The sequence below is a fragment of the Scyliorhinus torazame genome, chromosome 18, assembly GCF_047496885.1.
Source record: "Scyliorhinus torazame isolate Kashiwa2021f chromosome 18, sScyTor2.1, whole genome shotgun sequence".
NCBI classification, from domain to species: Eukaryota; Metazoa; Chordata; class Chondrichthyes; order Carcharhiniformes; family Scyliorhinidae; genus Scyliorhinus; species Scyliorhinus torazame.
In genome coordinates, this window is record NC_092724.1 from 36,288,558 (window position 1) to 36,306,000 (window position 17,443).

At 48.1% G+C, this 17,443-nt stretch overlaps 1 protein-coding gene across 2 annotated transcripts in view; it reads right to left on the reverse strand.

The window, feature by feature from the left end:
* Window positions 1-17,443, reverse strand: part of zap70 (zeta chain of T cell receptor associated protein kinase 70) — a 138,809-nt gene that overhangs the window by 15,104 nt on the left and 106,262 nt on the right. For both annotated transcript variants that reach the window (XM_072482566.1, XM_072482565.1), the window contains 5 exons: window positions 12,395-12,476; window positions 9,542-9,573; window positions 9,161-9,221; window positions 1,811-1,982; window positions 861-1,067 (listed from right to left, as the gene is read on the reverse strand). In XM_072482566.1, coding sequence (XP_072338667.1) covers window positions 861-1,067; window positions 1,811-1,982; window positions 9,161-9,221; window positions 9,542-9,573; window positions 12,395-12,476 — 554 coding nt within the window. The remainder of the gene's footprint in view (window positions 1-860; window positions 1,068-1,810; window positions 1,983-9,160; window positions 9,222-9,541; window positions 9,574-12,394; window positions 12,477-17,443) is intronic.

Sequence of the window (17,443 nt, forward strand, 5' to 3'; positions counted from 1 at the left end):
GCACAAGTTGTTTGAAAAATATTTTTTTAAAAACGAGATGTGTAATTCGTGAAAGAAAACGGCAAGCCTGTTGTTGTACACATAATTTGTGGTTTGATTTTCAGTAAACCACTGAAACTGACTCATTTGTTAGTTTTACTACGTGTTGAAAGTTGGTTTACTGATCAGTGAAAATCATACGTTCAACTTTGATGTAAGATGCAAATACTACTCAGAAACACTCATATCTCTGTAATGGGCCTTTCCAAAATATGTGGTCATCCTCCAATACAGAAAAATATTGGTCAACTAATGCTGGTATATGGGACAAGGTTGAGACTGATTATAAATGACTGCTTCCATTACATAAAAGTATACTGTGGAAGCTTCACATTTTTAAGCATAATTTACTTAAAGCTGTAAGTTCTTGAAACTGAACTTCCTCCAAAAAGGTTTAATGGCTGACTGCTCACAATTCAGTCTCTTCTCCACATCAGGAGGCTAAAAGCAGATTGGATGACCGCCTTGGAAACTCTGCAGTATTCCGCGTAGTTGTTCTTCCTAGGGAGCTCAGCTCATTTTAGACAAACATACAGAGATATATGGACCCAATTGGCCAGAGTATTAACTCCTGATGACAAGTCTTGCCCCCGCCTCCCCCAGTCTCAAGGGCGAGCTTGCTCATCTGGTAAACACCAAGTGTGTTGAGAAATGAGAAGATTTATGTCTGCTAAACCTATCCTTACGGTACAACTTGGATGAGGATTTACTCTTGCCAGTCTTATTTATCTGTGCTCTCAGTTCTTAGGTAACTGGGATGTGCTGCAATGAGGAGGGTGCATACTGAACACTAGGAATATGCTATTTGCTCATATGCTTACTTTTTGGAAGACAGAAATTTGTTGAGTGGACCTCCGGAAGCCATCTCCATCACCAGCATCAGATGCTCTGCTTGACACACTCCGATCATTCGCACTATGTAGGGATTGTCCAGTTTCTGCATAAATTCTGCTTCTTTCATTAATTCGTCCTTTAATGATTTTTCATTATCATTTTTCAGTACTTTGATAGCAACATCAATCTGTTTCCTGGATAAGAAATAAGGACACTAACGTGAAGTTGTTTTATCTCACAGTAATGTATATGTATATAAAATTCACATTCTTTTATTGTGTCAGGCAGTCCCATCTGATTTTTTGAAAACTTCTAACTGTATTAGAACCACGGAATTCCTACAGCGCAGAAGGAGGCCATTCGGCCATCGGGTCTGCACCGACCCTCTGAAAGAACCCCCTACCCAGACCAACTCCCCTACAACCCAACCTACACATCTTTGGACACTAGGGGGCAATTTAGCATGGACAGTCCATCTACCCTGCACATCTTTGGACTGTGGGAGGAAACTGGAATACCTGGGAGAAAGTGCAAAATCCACACAGACAGTCAGCCAAGACTGGAATTGAACCAGGGTCCCTGGTGCTGTGAGAGAGCAGTGCTAACCACTGTGCCACCGGGCCGCCTTGTATTGACTTTCACAATTTGGCTGTCCTAATAAGATTGCTGTTTCATTTTCTATTGGTCAACCGTATTTCTATCATGTTCAAATATCATTCCACTTTCACATTTCTCTTCCCATAATTTACTTCAAGTCTACTCTGATCTGCTGCTCTGTTGTTTAGTATACGGTCTTTCACCTCTTTGATAATTTATTTTTCTGCTGAGTGCTCCCATCTGTCTTGAAGGCCATGCTGTCAATGGCCACACTCACAGGGGTACTTTGTGTACATAATGATATTATGAAATGTGATAAATCTGCATTTGAGCTACTTACTTTCTCATCCTGTACACCCCTTTCTTCACACATCCAAAGTTGCCAGATCCTAGCTCCACTTCATCTATTAGCAGGCATTCGCGCTTCAGATACAATGTCTTGTCCTTTAACTCTTCAGGGTCACTGTAGGGGCTCACATATGATTCTGCATCCATGGGAAGAATTCGACGTCCTGCACATGAAGAGTTTCCAGATTAATTAAATACATGAACAGTCACTTGGTAGTACAGCACTTGACTATTGCTGAAAAGAGAGACATGGGGCGTGTTAGACGGTTTAGTTGCTATGATATGAAGAGTCTAAAGTTCTGTTCCTTTTTCACAAACACACATTTATTTCATTCCAACAGCCTTTGCACAAAACTCTAACTATACATCACCTGACAGAGGCCACCTGAAGCCCCTTTACATATCAGTGTCAATTAATGGATACTTAACATAAATGAGACAACTAATTGCAATGTCTCTTAACCCATTACTTAACAGGGCGTGATGTAACAGAAATGAAACAGAGTCCTGTGTCGAGCATTGGTAGCACCGAGAAAGACCCTACTATCTAATGGTTTCAGGGCCTCAGCGGAGAATGACCCGCCAAGGTCACACTTGTTCACTTGTTTCCTGGACTGAGGAGCTCAGTGCAAGAGAGATTTGGGCATCATTTTTAAATGGCGCCCTGATCTCGAGACGTCCCCAACCAATCCCTCGAACCCCCAATGCCCCAACTCACCTATAAGGGGGTCATCGAGCCCCCCATACCCCCCATACTTTCAATAATGAAAGGGCACCCCAGGCCTTATCCCCAGCATGGGCAAAATGGCCACCCAGTCCCTGCCAGTGCCACAAGGGGACCCTGAAATTTCAGGTTAGCACCCAGGTGGCACTGCCAGCGGCCCAGGTGGCACTGCCAGCATGCCCAGGTGGCAGTGTGTCTAATTGGCATTGGGCCCTGCCCAGGTGACCCTGATCCCTTGGGAGACCCCCCGTGCCAGTAGACTTGATCCCCATTTGTGGAAACCAGTACTTACCTGTGCTCGGCTGGAGTCTCCAAGGCAAAGGGATTTGATCCCACTGCCTTGGGTAGATCAGGCAAATGCATATTAAAGTGAGACTCGCAGCTCACTTCAATGTGCAGATTTGCCAAATACGGATTGTGACATCTTGCGAAATCCTATCAGACGTTGAAGACGTGGCAAACCGGGTAAATCCCAGGAGAGGCCTATTCGGGCACGACACGGTTGAAGACAGGTAGGAAAGCAAGTGGTGAGAAGGATAGAAAGAGTCTGTAAAGGGATAGAGGTCAGTTCAGTGAGTGGGCAAAAAGATTGCAGATGGAATTTAATGTTAGAAATAGAAACATCGGAAATAGAAGCTGGAGGAGGCCATTCAGCCCTTCGAGTCGCTCCGCCATTCATTATGATCGTGGCTGATCATCCAGTTCAATACCCTGCTCCCGCCTTACCCCCATACCCCTTGATCCCTTTAGCCCCAAGAGCTATATCTAATTCCTTCTTGAAATTACAATGTTTTGGCCTCAGCTACTTTCTGTGGTAGCAGATTTCACAGATTCACCACTCTCTGCGTGAAGAAATTATCCTCAAACTATGACCCCTGGGGCGTGATTCTCTGACCCTCTGCCGGGTCGGAGAATTGCCGGGGGTGGCGCGAATCCCGCCCCGCCACCCCGACGCCGGCTGTCATATTCTCTGGCGCCGTTTTTCGGGCAGGGGCAGGACTCATGGCACGCCGGTCAGGAGCCTTTGGCAGAGGCCCCCCCGGCAATTCTCCAGGCCCCGATGGCCGAGTGGCCATCCGTTTTTGGCCAGTCCCGCCGGCGTGGGTTACTTTTGGTCCCACACAGTGGGACCTGGCAAGTAAGTCGACGGGGGCGGTCCTCGGGGGGGCGAAGGGGGATCTGACCCCGGGGGGGGGGGCCTCAACGGTGGCCTGGCCTGTGATCGGGGCCCACCGATCTGCGGGCAGGCCTGTTCCGTGGTGGCACTTCCGAGCTGGCCCCTGTAGGCCTCCGCCATGGCCGGCGCGGAGAAGAGAAACCCCCACACATGCGGCAAAATATGTTGGGCGGTCTGTGCATGCGCGGGACCACGCCGGCGGTTCCGCGCATGCGCGAGATCATGCCGTCCCTTCGGCGCCGGCTGGAACGGCTCCAACCCCTCCGGTGTCCACCTAGTCCCCGAGACATGTGAGAATTCCTCACCTTGGGGCCCGTTGACGCCGGAGTCGTTGCCGCCGGTTTTCCCGCCGACGTGGGGACTTAGTCCACGGAAGGAAGAATCCCGGCCCTAGTTCTGGATGACCCCACCATTGGGAACATTCCTTTTGAATCTACCCTGTCTAATCCTGTTATAATTTTGTAAGTTTCTATGACATTCCCTCTCACTCTTCTAAACTCCAATGATTATAATCCTAACTGATTTAGTCTCCCCTCATATGACAGTCCCGCTATCCCAGAAATCAGCCTGGTAAACCTTCGTGGCACTCCTTAACAAAAACATCCTTCCTCAGATAAGGGGCAAAATTCTCCGGAAACGGCGCAATGTCGGTCGACTGGTGCCCAAAACGGCGCAAATCAGTCGGGCATCGCGCCGCCCCAAAGGTGCGGAACGCTCCGCATCTTTGGGGGCCGAGCCCCAACCTCAAGGGGCTAGGTCGGCGCCGGATGAATTTCCGCCCCGCCAGCTGGCAGAAAAGGCCTTTGGTGCCCCGCCAGCTGGCGCGGAAATAACATCTCCGGGCGGCGGATGCACGGGAGTGTTAGCGGCCGCTGACGGCATTCCCGCGCATGTGCTTTGGAGGGAATCTCTTCTGCCTCCGCCATGGTGGAGACCGTGGCGAAGGCGGAAGGAAAAGAGTGCCCCCACGGCACAGGGCCGCCCGCGGATCGGTGGGCCCCGATCGCGGGCCAGGCCACGGTGGGGGCACCCCCCGGGGCCAGATCACCCCGCGCCCCCCCACCCAGGACCCTGGAGCCCACCCGCGCCGCCTTGTCCCGCCGGTAAGGTAGGTGGTTTAATCTACGCCGGCGGGACAGGCATTTTAGCGGCGGGACTTCGGCCCATCCGGGCCGGACAATCGCCGGGGGGGGCCCCGCCAACTGGCGCGGCGCAATTCCCGCACCCACCGAATATCCGGTGCCGGAGAATTCGGCAACCAGCGGGGGCGGGATTCACGCCAGCCCTCGGCGATTCTCCGACCCGGCGGGGGGTCAAAGAATCTCGCCCCAGGGCACCAAAGCTGAACACAATACTCCAGGTGTGGCCTCACCAATGCCCTATTCAATTGCAGGAAAGCATCTCTAGTTCTCTACTCAAATCCTCTCGCTATGAAGGCCAACAAAGCATTTTCCTTCTTTACTGCCTGCTATACCTGCGTGCTTACCTTCAGCAACTGATGCACTAGGACATCAAGGTCTGGCTGAGTATCCACCTCTCTCAATTTACACCCATTCAAATAATAATCCGCCTTCCTATTTTTGCTACCGAAGCGGATAACCTCACATTTATCCACATTGTACTGCATCTGCCATGCATGTGTCCACTCACTCAGCCTGTCCAAATCCCGCTGAAGCATCTCTGCATCCTCCTCACAGCTCAACCTCCCACCCAACTTTGTATCATCTGCAAATTTGGAGATAATACATTTAGTTCCCTCGTCCAAATCATTAATATATAATGTGAACAATTCAGGTCCTAGCACAGATCCCTGTGGTACCTCACTAGTCACGGCCTGCCAATCAGAGAAAGACCCATTTGTTCCAACTTTTTGCTTCCTGTCTGCTAACCAGCTTTCTAACCCTCTCAAGACACTACCCATAATACCATGCGCTTTAACTTTACATATTAATCTGCTGTGTGAGACCTTGTCGAAAGCCTTCTGAAAGTCTAAATAAACCACATCCACCGGTTCTCCCTGGTCAGCTCTACTAGTTACGTCTTCAAAGAATTCCAGTAGATTTGTCAAGCATGGTTTTCCTTTTATAAATCCATGCTGACTTTGTCTGATTACACCACTGCTTTCCAAATGCTGTGTTATGAAATCCTTGCCAATTGACACCAGCAATTTCCCTACTACTGACGTTAGGCTCACTGCTTTATAGTTCCTTGTTTTCTCTCTACCTCCCTTTTTGAATAGTGGAGTTACATTTGCTACCCACCAATCTGTAAGAACCATTTCAGAGTCCAAAGAATTTCGGAAAATGACCACCAATGGATCTACTATTTTAAGGGCCACTTCCTTAAGTACTCTGGGATGAAGATAGGCCCTTGAGATTTGTCCATCTTCAAATTCATTAATTTCCCCAAAACCATTTCTTTACTAATACTAATTTCCTTCAGCTCCTCACTAAAACTGGTGCTTCTCAGAACTTCCGATACATTATTCATGTCTTCCTTTTTCAAGACAGAAGCAAAGTACCAATTTAGTTCCTCAGCCATTTCTTTGTTCCCTGTTATGAATTCCCCCGTTTCTGACTGTAAGGCCTACATTAGTTTTTATTAATCTTTTTCTCATAATATACATATCTGAAATTTTACAGTTCGTTTTTATGTTCCTCGCTAGTTTATTTTCAAATTGTATTTTCCCCTTCTCAATCAATCTCTTGGTCTGCCTATGCTGAATTTTAAACTGTTCCCCATCCTCAGGTCTATTGCTTTCTCTTGCTAATTAGTGAGGTTGTCCACTTTGGCAGGAAGAATAGAAAAACAGTTCTGTATTACTTAAATATGGCAAGATTGAAGAAGATTTACTCCGGGATGAAATAGTTGTCTTATGAGACAACGTTGAGCAGGTTGGGCTTACCTTCATTGACGTTTCGAAGAATGTAAGGTGATCTTATTGAAGTAGTAAAACTCTGGGGGGGCTTGACAGGGTAGATGCTAAGAGGATGGGAGAATTTGTAACCGGAAGACAGTTTAAAATAAGGGGCTGGATTCTCCATTCCCCGACGCTCAAATCGCATTCGGCGACGGGACGGAGAATCTGTTTTGCCATACGAAATCGGGAGCGGCGGCGGTTCTTCAATTCTCCGCCACCACCCAAAAAATCGGCACACTCGTGGAGTACGTCGCGCTGAGTATCCACCGCCTCAGGCCATTGCCTGAGACCCGCCCCATGATGCTCCGTCCCCCAACTGGCCAGATTCCCGGCAGCGTGGACCTCTCATAGTCCCAACGTCCATGATCCTCGCTTATGGCTGCAGACTCAGTCTGGGGCCGCCACAGTCGGGGGAGGGCCGATCGGCTGGCGGGGGGAGGCTTCATTCGGGGCTGGGGGCAATGTGTGCGGGTGGTCCGGGGCGCGTGAGCGGCCGATGCGGGGCACTATTTTGCCGGTCCAGGTCTGCGGGCTGAGTCCACCATGGAGCACGGCGTGGGCGCAGGAGGCCGACGCTGTGCGCATGCGCGGCCTCTGATCCGGAAGTGCGGGGGGCCGTATCGGCAGCTAGAGGTGCGAGGTCTACGACGGCTGCCTGCTAGCCCCCAGCAAAATAGGGAATCTGTGGCCTTTTGTCGGCAGTTTTCCTGGTGTAAAAGACCACAGTTTTCCCGACGATGTGGGGACTTAATCCCAAAATGGAGAATCCAGCCCAAGGGGTGTCCCATTTAAGATGGAGTTGAGGAGGAACCTCTTCTCTCAAAGGACATTAGTCTTTGGAAATTTCTTCCTCAGAGAGAAGTGGAGGCAGGGTCTTTTTTCAAAGGCTGTTTGACAAATAGGTTTACAAAGGAATGAAGGGTTGCAGAGGGCAGGCAGAAGAGTGGGGTAAAAACCACAAGCAGATCAGCCATGATCTTTTAGAATTGTAGAACAGGCTCGATGGGCTGAATGGCCTACGCCTGACCCTATTAATTTGATCTTGCCCCAAAGACCGCCTGCAAGTGTTGGCAAACACTTACGGACTTCTGAAAGACAATGTCAGATACCAAACTGAAAGAAACGATTGTTCCCTTTTTTCATGTATTTATAGATAGCAATTTTGAGAAAATTCTGAAAGCCAATGGCTAAGAGACAGAAAACTGATGAATCTTGAGTCTCCAGCTTGAAAATCATTGCCTTCCACCTACAAGATAAAGAAAGCATTCTGGGGCCAGATCCAAACTTAAGTCTCTGAGGCGAAAGATCAACGAGCTAATACCTCATATGTATAACTCACAGTTTTATAGAATCTACAGTACAGAAGGAGGCCATTCGGTTCATCGAGTCTGCACCGCCCCTTGGAAAGAGCAGCCCACCCAAGCCCACGCCTCCACCCTATCCCCATAACCCAACCTAACCTTTTTGGACACTAACGGCAATTTAGCATGGCCAATCCACCTAACCTGCACATCTTTGGACTGTGGGAGGAAACCGGAGCACCCGGAGAAAACCCATGCAGGCAAGGGGAGAACATGCAGACTCCGCACAGACAGTGACCCAAGCCGGGAATCAAACCTGGGACCCTGGAGCTGTGAAGCAACAGTGCGAACCACTGTGCTACCTTGTCGTTCAACTTTCCCAGATTTCTTTATATTGATCAGTTTTCTAGGAAAGCTTCTGGACAGGCTCAAGGAAAGGTTTTCTTTCTAGATTTAAATTTCATTTCACTTTGCTAGTTTCTGCAGGCATTCTTCCTCTTTCATCTGGTTACTAATTAAGTGTTGGTTGAGTGCAAAATTGGACTCAGTTCTGCTGTAGACTGTAGTTAGCTAGCATACTCTAGTTTTGATCCGAACAGACCATGAACCATTCCCCAGCGAAATAAGAACCAACAGAACAATAAGAGGAACCATGGGAAGATAATTGGTAAAAAAAATTGATGTGTAAAAAATGTGATGAAATGTATCAGCATCTTGCCACGCCATTTCATCCTTAATTGTTTCCATATCCATTATGGTTACTAATTAATCCTGGTAAAAATGTGCACAGAGGCACAAGTCATTTACCACCAAATACTGAAAGCTCATTGCTTGGCAAAGTTTTCTAAGACTACTCATGCTAAAAGGCACCAATGCAGGTAAAGTCATCATAGTCCCAGATGACCATAGGCTGCTTTTCCCCTTTGAGGTGGAGAGCTGACTGGTGGTGATTTAACCTGAGGATCACCGCACCTCAGGCGAGGGTCAAGGTTGCGAAGGCAGGGCCTTCATGAATAACCTGAGCTGGTTCGGGAATTGAACCCGCGCTGTTGGCCTTGCCCTGCATCACAAACCAGCTGTCCAGCCAACAGAGCTAGACCCATCATCCATCCTTTCATTGCTCATGTCCTGGGTGTGACCACAAACAGCACTATCAAAAATTTGCCAACCTGTCATTTAATTTCATAATCTAGTTTAACACTCTGCTACTACAAACTCACCTCCTATTGGTTCTGGTGTATATCCATCAGGATTGCAGGCAAGACTGATAGCACTTAGTCTCTGAAAATCAAAGACTGATATTATCAACAAGTTTAACCAACAATATACAAACAATATAGGCAAAGCTTAGTGCTTACACATTGGTTATTCCCACATAATTTATTTTCCAGTGAAGGACACAAAGGTATCAATACTACTTATGAAGGGCTAGGAGAACTCCTGTGGCCTTTTGCACAGGTTGTCTGGTGTACAGATTACCTATGAAGAGCTCCTTTCAGAGAATCAACAATCATGCAATGAGTCATCAGGTCTGCCGAGTTTTATGATTTCAAAACACAGTAAAGCTAAACATGGAACTATAATATAAAAGATATACTTACATTGGGAGGAAGTGAAGGTGGTCTTGCTGGTTCTGTGAAATAACAAGGAATTGAAATGAATAAATCTGACTTCTGATGTCGTATGTGTAATTCTAAGGCTGTATAAGGTTCTGGTCAGATCCCATTTGGAGTATTGTGAGCAGTTTGGGCCCCATATCTAAGGAAGGGTATGCAGACCTTGTAAAAGGTGCAGAGGAGGTTCACAAGAATGATCCCTGGAATAAAGAGCTTGTCATATGAGGAGCGGTTGAGGACTATGGGCCTGTATTCGTTGGAGTTTAGAAGGATGAGGGGGGTACTTATTGAAACTTACAGGATACTGAGAGACCTGGAAAGAGTGGACGTGGAGAGGATATTTCCACTGGTAGAAAAAACAAGAACCCGAGGGCACAGGCTCAGACTGAAGGGACGACCTTTAAAACTGAGATGAGAAGGAATTTCCTCAGCCAGAGGGTGATGAATCTGTGAACTCTTTGCCGCAGGAGGCTGTGGAGGCCAAATCACTGAGTGTCTTTAAGACAGAAATACATAGGTTCTTGATTAATAAGAGGATCAGAAGTTGTGAGAGAAGACAGGAGAATGGGGATGAGAAACATATCAGCCATGATCGAATGGCGAAGCGGACCTGATGGGCCAAATGGCCTAATTCTGCAGGAGGAAAATGGAAAGCAATGAAAGCTTGCATGATAAAAGAGACAAATGGAAATCCTATTGGAGACAAGAGGAGTACTTGTTCCTGGAATAGAAGGGGCAGTGAACTAATGGGCGTGATTTTCCATCCCCACCTATCCCTGTGGTGTTTCGCAACGGTGGAGGCAGCCTGCAATTGGCTAGCGCCAAAATCTTCCACTCCCACCACTGTCAACGGGGTATCCCATTATCCACACCCTCCATCACAGGTTTACCTGTATTTTAAAAGCATTATGCTAGGAACTATTACTAGCATCTGCTTCTAATTGCCTCAGTATTCAAGGGAATAGGTTTGCATGTCCATTGTTTAAGATAACTTGTATTATTGATAAGAGGATGTAAGCTGTTTTTATACCTGCATCCTGTATGTTTCACTTGTTCTCTATGGAATATAAACCTCGGGGGGGGGGGGGGCAAAGGAAATAAGAAATATACACTTGTCTCAACGCACAACCTACAAGGCAAAGCTACAAAGGTGGTGTGACACCAGATGAACCCCACCCATAGCCAATGAAAAACGTTAACTCGGACTATTTCCAAATAAGGGGCAAGGAACAGTCAGAATTAGGAATATACATTGAAAACTCAGAGTCTTCCATGGCATAGTTTTGCCATTGATTTTGTGCTCTAATTCTTCTGAGACAGAGTTTAACATCAGTTCCGAGGAGAAAGAAGATGGACCTCGACTGTGCTGTCAGCACTCAAGGAATTCGAGGCCCATGAAGGATAAGAAACCTCTTCACTGTCTTTTCTGCTTTTTGTTCGGTGCATCTAACATCTTTCGTAATTAATTTTACTTAATTCGTAAATACTAGTTGTCCGTGCCTTGTTAGGTCAGGTGAAACTGAGGACCACGTTGTCATAAATTAAGAATTTGGAACTTGGAGATTTTAATTAAGAGGATTTGATTCCTCAGAGGCTGCAAAAATGGACATGAGGCAGGTATTTTCAGATACACTGGCACAATTTTTCCCTGTAAGTTTGTAGAAAAGGCCTGCCATCCTCCCACTTTGCAGATTTTAATACGGAAGTGCTCCCTCGTGTGGAGGAAGGCTTTCTTTGGATGAGAAGGTGAGAAGCCCTGAACTCGCTGAAGGAGCTGTTCAGTGCAGTAGGGTATCAACTGAACCATTCTAAGCATAGTCATTCAACACAGGAAGATGTTTAATAATCTTGCCAATTTGGAAAGGGTCACAGGAGGCAGTTACAATTTCAAAGAGTGCATTATATTGAACTGTCTGACAAAAAATATTTCAGTATCCATAAGAAAGTCCAGCCTGTTAGGTTGGTTTGACAGCACATGACATTCATCTTTCTGACCCTCCACTGCACTTTTACTTTCCAATTATTAAGGACTGTGGAAATTATGGACTAAGTTTACTGTTGATTGTTACATACTTTTCCAACAGAGTGAAAACTGATGAGCTCTAATTTGCCGCATTACCACCCAAGGAGTGAAGTTACAATTTATCCCGAGTACATAATGAATAAACTACTGGAATGTTACATGTTAATTCCTGTTATCCTCATAACTCTTACCATACACCACACTTTCCACATATTATATTATTGTCATAAAGCTGAAGAACAATAAGAATGTTATAATTTAATTATCCTGCTTTAATACCAGCGAACGACACGCCACTGAGAGATACATGGCTGAGGGACCGGAGAATTGCACCCGAGATAAATGAACTTAACATTCCACAGCTTATGTAAAATAATCAAATTGAACGCAAAGAGTAATATATTATTGTGCAAGTCTCCAGTTATTTCATGTAAGGAAGTCTTTCAAATAGTAAAAGACAAGAGAATATGCAGGGGTAGCAGACCGCTGTCCTCTATATATTACACCAATATTCATCCCCTCATTCCATCACAAATGTTCTTCCTTCTACCACAGAGATTCTGGAACCAATTGAGTCAGACAATCACTGTCCCCTCTCAGCCTAGTTAACTCAGCAACGAACAAGGATCAGACCTGAGGCCTTTCTTTTCCTCTATGGCTCTGAATAAAAACAGATGTTGTTCTTGGTTTTGGGTCATCTGTGCTACAGTGCTACCTAATTTCCTTAATAGAAATTCTATTCATTAGAGAAGGAGAAGTGAGGTTGCTTTCTCAGAATGCACTTACTACAATACGTAATGCTAAAGTTCACTTACCAGCAGGTTGGCTAGGATTATTGCAGACTTCGCGTAGTACATGTATCACCCCATCAGACTTCAGCTTTAAATATTCAACCAGCTTAAAAATAGATATGCACATCAGGATGGCATTGAACAAGTATGCACAAGTAAATCAAAGTTACAAATTGATATTTTTCGAATTTATTCATTCACATGATGTGGGCATCACTTCCTGGACTAGCATTTGGTGCCCATCCTTCGCTGCCCTTGAGAAGTTGGTGGTGAGTGCCTTCTTGAGCTGCGACACAATGTGATGTGGGTACATCCAGGGACCTTTGAGGAAGGAGGTTCCAAGATTTTAACCCAGAGACAGTGAAGGAACAGCGGTATAGATCCAAGTCGGGATGGTGATGGCTTGGAGGAGAATTTGTAGGTGATGATTCTCCAATGCGCCTGCTGCCCTTGGCCTTCTAGGTGGTAGGGGTGTTGGGTTTGGAAGGTGCTGTAGAAGGAACCTTGACAGTAGCTGCAGTGTGTCTTGCAGTTGATACACAGTGCTGCCACTGTGTATCAGTGGTGGAAGGAATAAATGTTGGGAGGGTGATGGGCTGCATTTTCTTGTGTGGTGTTGAGCTTCTCGAGTGTTGTTAGAGCTCAGTTCATCCAGGAAAGTGGAGAATGTTCCATCAAACTCCAAACTTGCGTCTTGTAAATAGTGGACAGGCTTTGGGGAGTCAGGAGGTGAGTTACGTGCTGCAGAATTCTCAACATCTGACCTGCTCTGACCACATTATTTATATGGCTGGTCCAGTTTAGTTTTTGGTCAATGGTAACCCCTCCCAGAATTTGAGTATAAGAATTGGCAAGTTTGAGTATAAGAATTGGCAAGTCATGTTGCAGCTGTATAGAACCTTAGTTAGGCCACACTTGGAGTATAGTGTTCAATTCTGGTCGCCACACTACCAGAAGGATGTGGAGGCTATAGAGAGGGTGCAGAAGAGATTTACCAGAATGTTGCCTGGTATGGAGGGCATAAGCTATGAGGAGCGATTGAATAAACTCGGTTTGTTCTCACTGGAACGAAGGAGGTTGAGGGGCGACCTGATAGAGGTATACAAAATTATGAGGGGCATAGACAGAGTGGATAGTCAGAGGCTTTTCCCCAGGGTAGAGGGGTCAATTACTAGGGGGCATAGGTTTAAGGTGAGAGGGGCAAAGTTTAGAGTAGATGTACGAGGCAAGTTTTTTACGCAGAGGGTAGTGGGTGCCTGGAACTCACTACCGGAGGAGGTAGTGGAGGCAGGGACGATAGGGACATTTAAGGGGCATCTTGACAAATATATGAATAGGATGGGAATAGAAGGATACGGACCCAGGAAGTGTAGAAGATTGTAGTTTAGTCGGGCAGTATGGTCGGCACGGGCTTGGAGGGCCGAAGGGCCTGTTCCTGTGCTGTACATTTCTTTGTTCTTTGTTCTTTGTAATACTATTAGTGGGAGATTCAGTGATGGCAATGCCATTTATTGTCAAGGAGAGATGGTTAGATTATCCCTTGTTGGGGATGGTCATTGCCTGGCGCTTGTGTGGCACAAGTGTTATTTGACACGCATCAGTCCAAACCTGAATGTTGTCCAGATCTTGCTGTGTGTGGGCACAGACTGCTACAGTATCCAAATAGTCATGAATGGTGCTGAACATTGTGCAATCATCAGGGAATATTGCCAATTCTGGCCTTATGATGAAGGGAAGATCATTTGATGAAGCAGCTGAAGGTGGTTCAGCCTTGGACCCCAAGGAACTCCTTCAGTGATGTGCTAAAGCTAAGGTGATTAATCTCCAACAGCCACAACCAACATCCGTTGTGCTAGGTATGGCTCCAAGTGGAGAGTTTTCATCCTGATTCCTCGTGACCCCCTTTTTGCTAGGACTCCTGGATTCCACACTCGGTCTGGGATGGTTATTGGCCAGGCTGGATTTGTCGGCTTTTGGTGGGCAGGATGTAGCTGAGCAATTTTCCCCTTCTCTTACTCTAATGTCCCCCTTCTGGATTCCTGCAGTCAGAAACTCAGGAGCTGCCTCTTGTCCACTCACAGCAACCCCAAGAGGAAGAGAGAGAAGACAGCGCAGCACTGATGAAAAGACTCCTCCACTTGATCTGACACTCGTAACCACCAGCTCAGATAGTTGGCACTGCACTTACTTTGGTGGCAAGTATAGAGTTGGGATCAGCACATTAAAAATAAAGTGGGCTTGAGTGGCTGCAAATAGGCAGGTTAAACAAATGGTTCATTTGTCAGCTCACTGGAAAGTGAGGACACAGGGGTTCACCTGCAGAGGACTCAGATAAGGAACTCAATGGGGTGGCTTGCAGGAGAGCTCTGACGGGCATACACAGCGAGACCTTCATTGCTGGAGTAAGGATGAGTCCGACTCCAGGTTGGTAGAGGGCACTATGCAGAACTTGCCCTCTCTGCAGCCTCTGCTCCACTGTGCTGCTCACCCAGAGGCCCTGCCACTGTCGCTGCCATTGCCATTCCAGTATTGTGTGGACAGGACACCCCCTCCTCTGCCGTCCCTGTACGAATGCACCAACACTCCTGCTGATCCAAAAAAACACCATAGCACCTTCAAAAACACTCCAGGGAACACAGTGACACATTGTAATAGCAGAAGTTCTTGAAATTATCTTAACTGCAACTTGGTTGCCTGGCCCTTTAAATCGAGCCAGTGCAGTGTGCATCTAGCAACATGTGGTAGACACCACTAGCGGTATATTGTATGTATTACGGCACTGCCCGTATATAACAGGTACGACGGTAAATCCCTGCCTGCTGGCTCCGCCCAGCAGGCGGCGTATACAAGTGTATGCTCTCCTGCGCTGATTCAATTCTGGTTCCAGCTGCAGGAGGCACAACATCTTGTGCAATAAAGCCTCGATTGTTCCACCATTCTCGTCTCGTGGTAATTGACGGTACATCAATTTATTGAACAAGATTTTAAAAGACCGACTCCGAAGCGATGACGCTCCTGAAGGGACATTACGCTAAACCGGTGAATCAAGTGTACGCCAGGCACCTCCTGGCCACGAGACAGCAACTCCCCAGGAGACTCTGGACGATTTCTCATGGGCCCTACAGATCCTCAGTAGGAACTGTGACTGCCAGGCAGTTTCGGCAGCCCAACACACCGAACTTTTAATCAGAGACGCTTATGTCACGGGCATGCAGTCTACGTACGTTCGCCAGCGACTACTGGAAGGGGGTAAGCTCGATCTTGCAGAGACTCAGCAGCTTGAAAATTCACTAGAAGTGGCCTCCCGTAACCTGGAGTCCTACACCCCCGACCGCGCGGCACCCTCGTGGGCATCGTGGGTCCCACCAGCTGCCGACTCCAGCTCACCCCAAGCCTGCGCCGAGCGACAGCCAGCCAACTCTGGGGGGCCCCAAGTGTTATTTTTGTGGGCAAAGCAAACACCCAAGGCAGCGCTGCCCGGCGCGGAGCACGACCTGCAATGGGTGTGGGAAGAAAGGACACTTTGTTTCTGTTTGCCAGGCCCGGTCGGTCGCCGCTGTTTCCAGGCCCGGCATTTCTACTTCCCCCACGTGCGACCCAGGGGCGCCGCCATCTTCTCCTCCGTAAGCCACGTGCGGCCCGTGGGCGCTGCCATCTTCCCCACCGCAAGCCACGTGCAGCCTGTGTGCACCGCCACCTTCGGCGCCATTTTGGACCGCGCCTCAGGACCCCGGCTCGTCTGGCCGTTTGCCACCTACTGCTACGTCCGCCACTGCTGATCAGCCCGGGACCTCCCAACATCTTCCGCAGCTCGCCTCCATCACCCTGGGTCAGTCTCGGCCCTGCAACCTCGCAACCGCTACGACAACGGTGAAGATCAACGGGCACGAGATGACCTGCCTCTTTGACTCCTGGAGAACAGAGAGTTTCATCCACCCTGCTACGGTAAGGCGCTGCTCCCTCCCGGTACACCCCGTCACCCAGAAAATCTCCCTGGCTTCCGGATCCCATTCCGTTGAAATCCGGGGGTACTGTATCGCGACCCTCACCGTCCAGGACGTAGAGAAAACTTCCGGCTCTACGTCCTCCCCCACCTCTGTGCTGCCCTGTTGCTCGGCCTGGATTTTCAATGCCATCTCCAAAGCCTTACTTTGAAATTCGGCGGGCCCCTGCCCCACCTCATCGTCTGCGGCCTCACGACCCTTAAGGTCGATCCACCTTCACTGTTTGAGAACCTCACCCCGGACTGCAATCCCGTCGGCACTAGGAGCAGACGGTACAGTGCCCAGGACAGGACCTTCATCAGGTCGGAGGTCCAACGGCTTCTGCGGGAGGGGATCATTGAGGCCAGCAACAGCCCATGGAGAGCTCAAGTAGTGGTGGTGAAGATTGGGGAGAAGCAAAGGATGGTCATTGACTACAGTCAGACAATCAACCGGTACAAGCAGCTCGACGCGTACCCCCTCCCATGCATATCTGACATGGTCAATCAGATTGAGCAATGTCGAGTCTGCTCTACAGTTGACTTGAAGTCCGCCTACCACCAGTTCCCCATCCACCCGGACAACCGCCAATACACTGCCTTCGAAGCAGATGGCCGCCTCTTACTTCCTCAGAGTTCCGTTCGGCGTCACCAATGGGGTCTCGGTCTTTCCGCGCGAGATGGACCGAATGGTTGACCAGTACGGGCTGCGGGCCACCTTCCCGTACCTAGATAACGTCACCATCTGCGGCCACGATCAGCAGGACCACGACGCAAACCTCCAAAAATTCCTCCATACCGCCAAACTCCTTAACGTCACATACAATAAGGAGAAATGCGTGTTCCGCACCAACCACTTCGCCATCCTTGGCTACGTAGTGGAAAATGGAGTCCTAGGGCCCGACCCCGACCACATGGAACACGCTGGAACTCCCTCTCCCCCACTTCCCCAAGGCCCTGAAACGATGCCTGGGGTTTTTCTCGTATTACGCCCAGTGGGTCCCTAATTATGCGGACAAGGCCCGCCCACTCATCAAGTCCACAGTTTTTCCCCTGATGGCTGAGGCGTGCCAGGCCTTCAACCACATCAA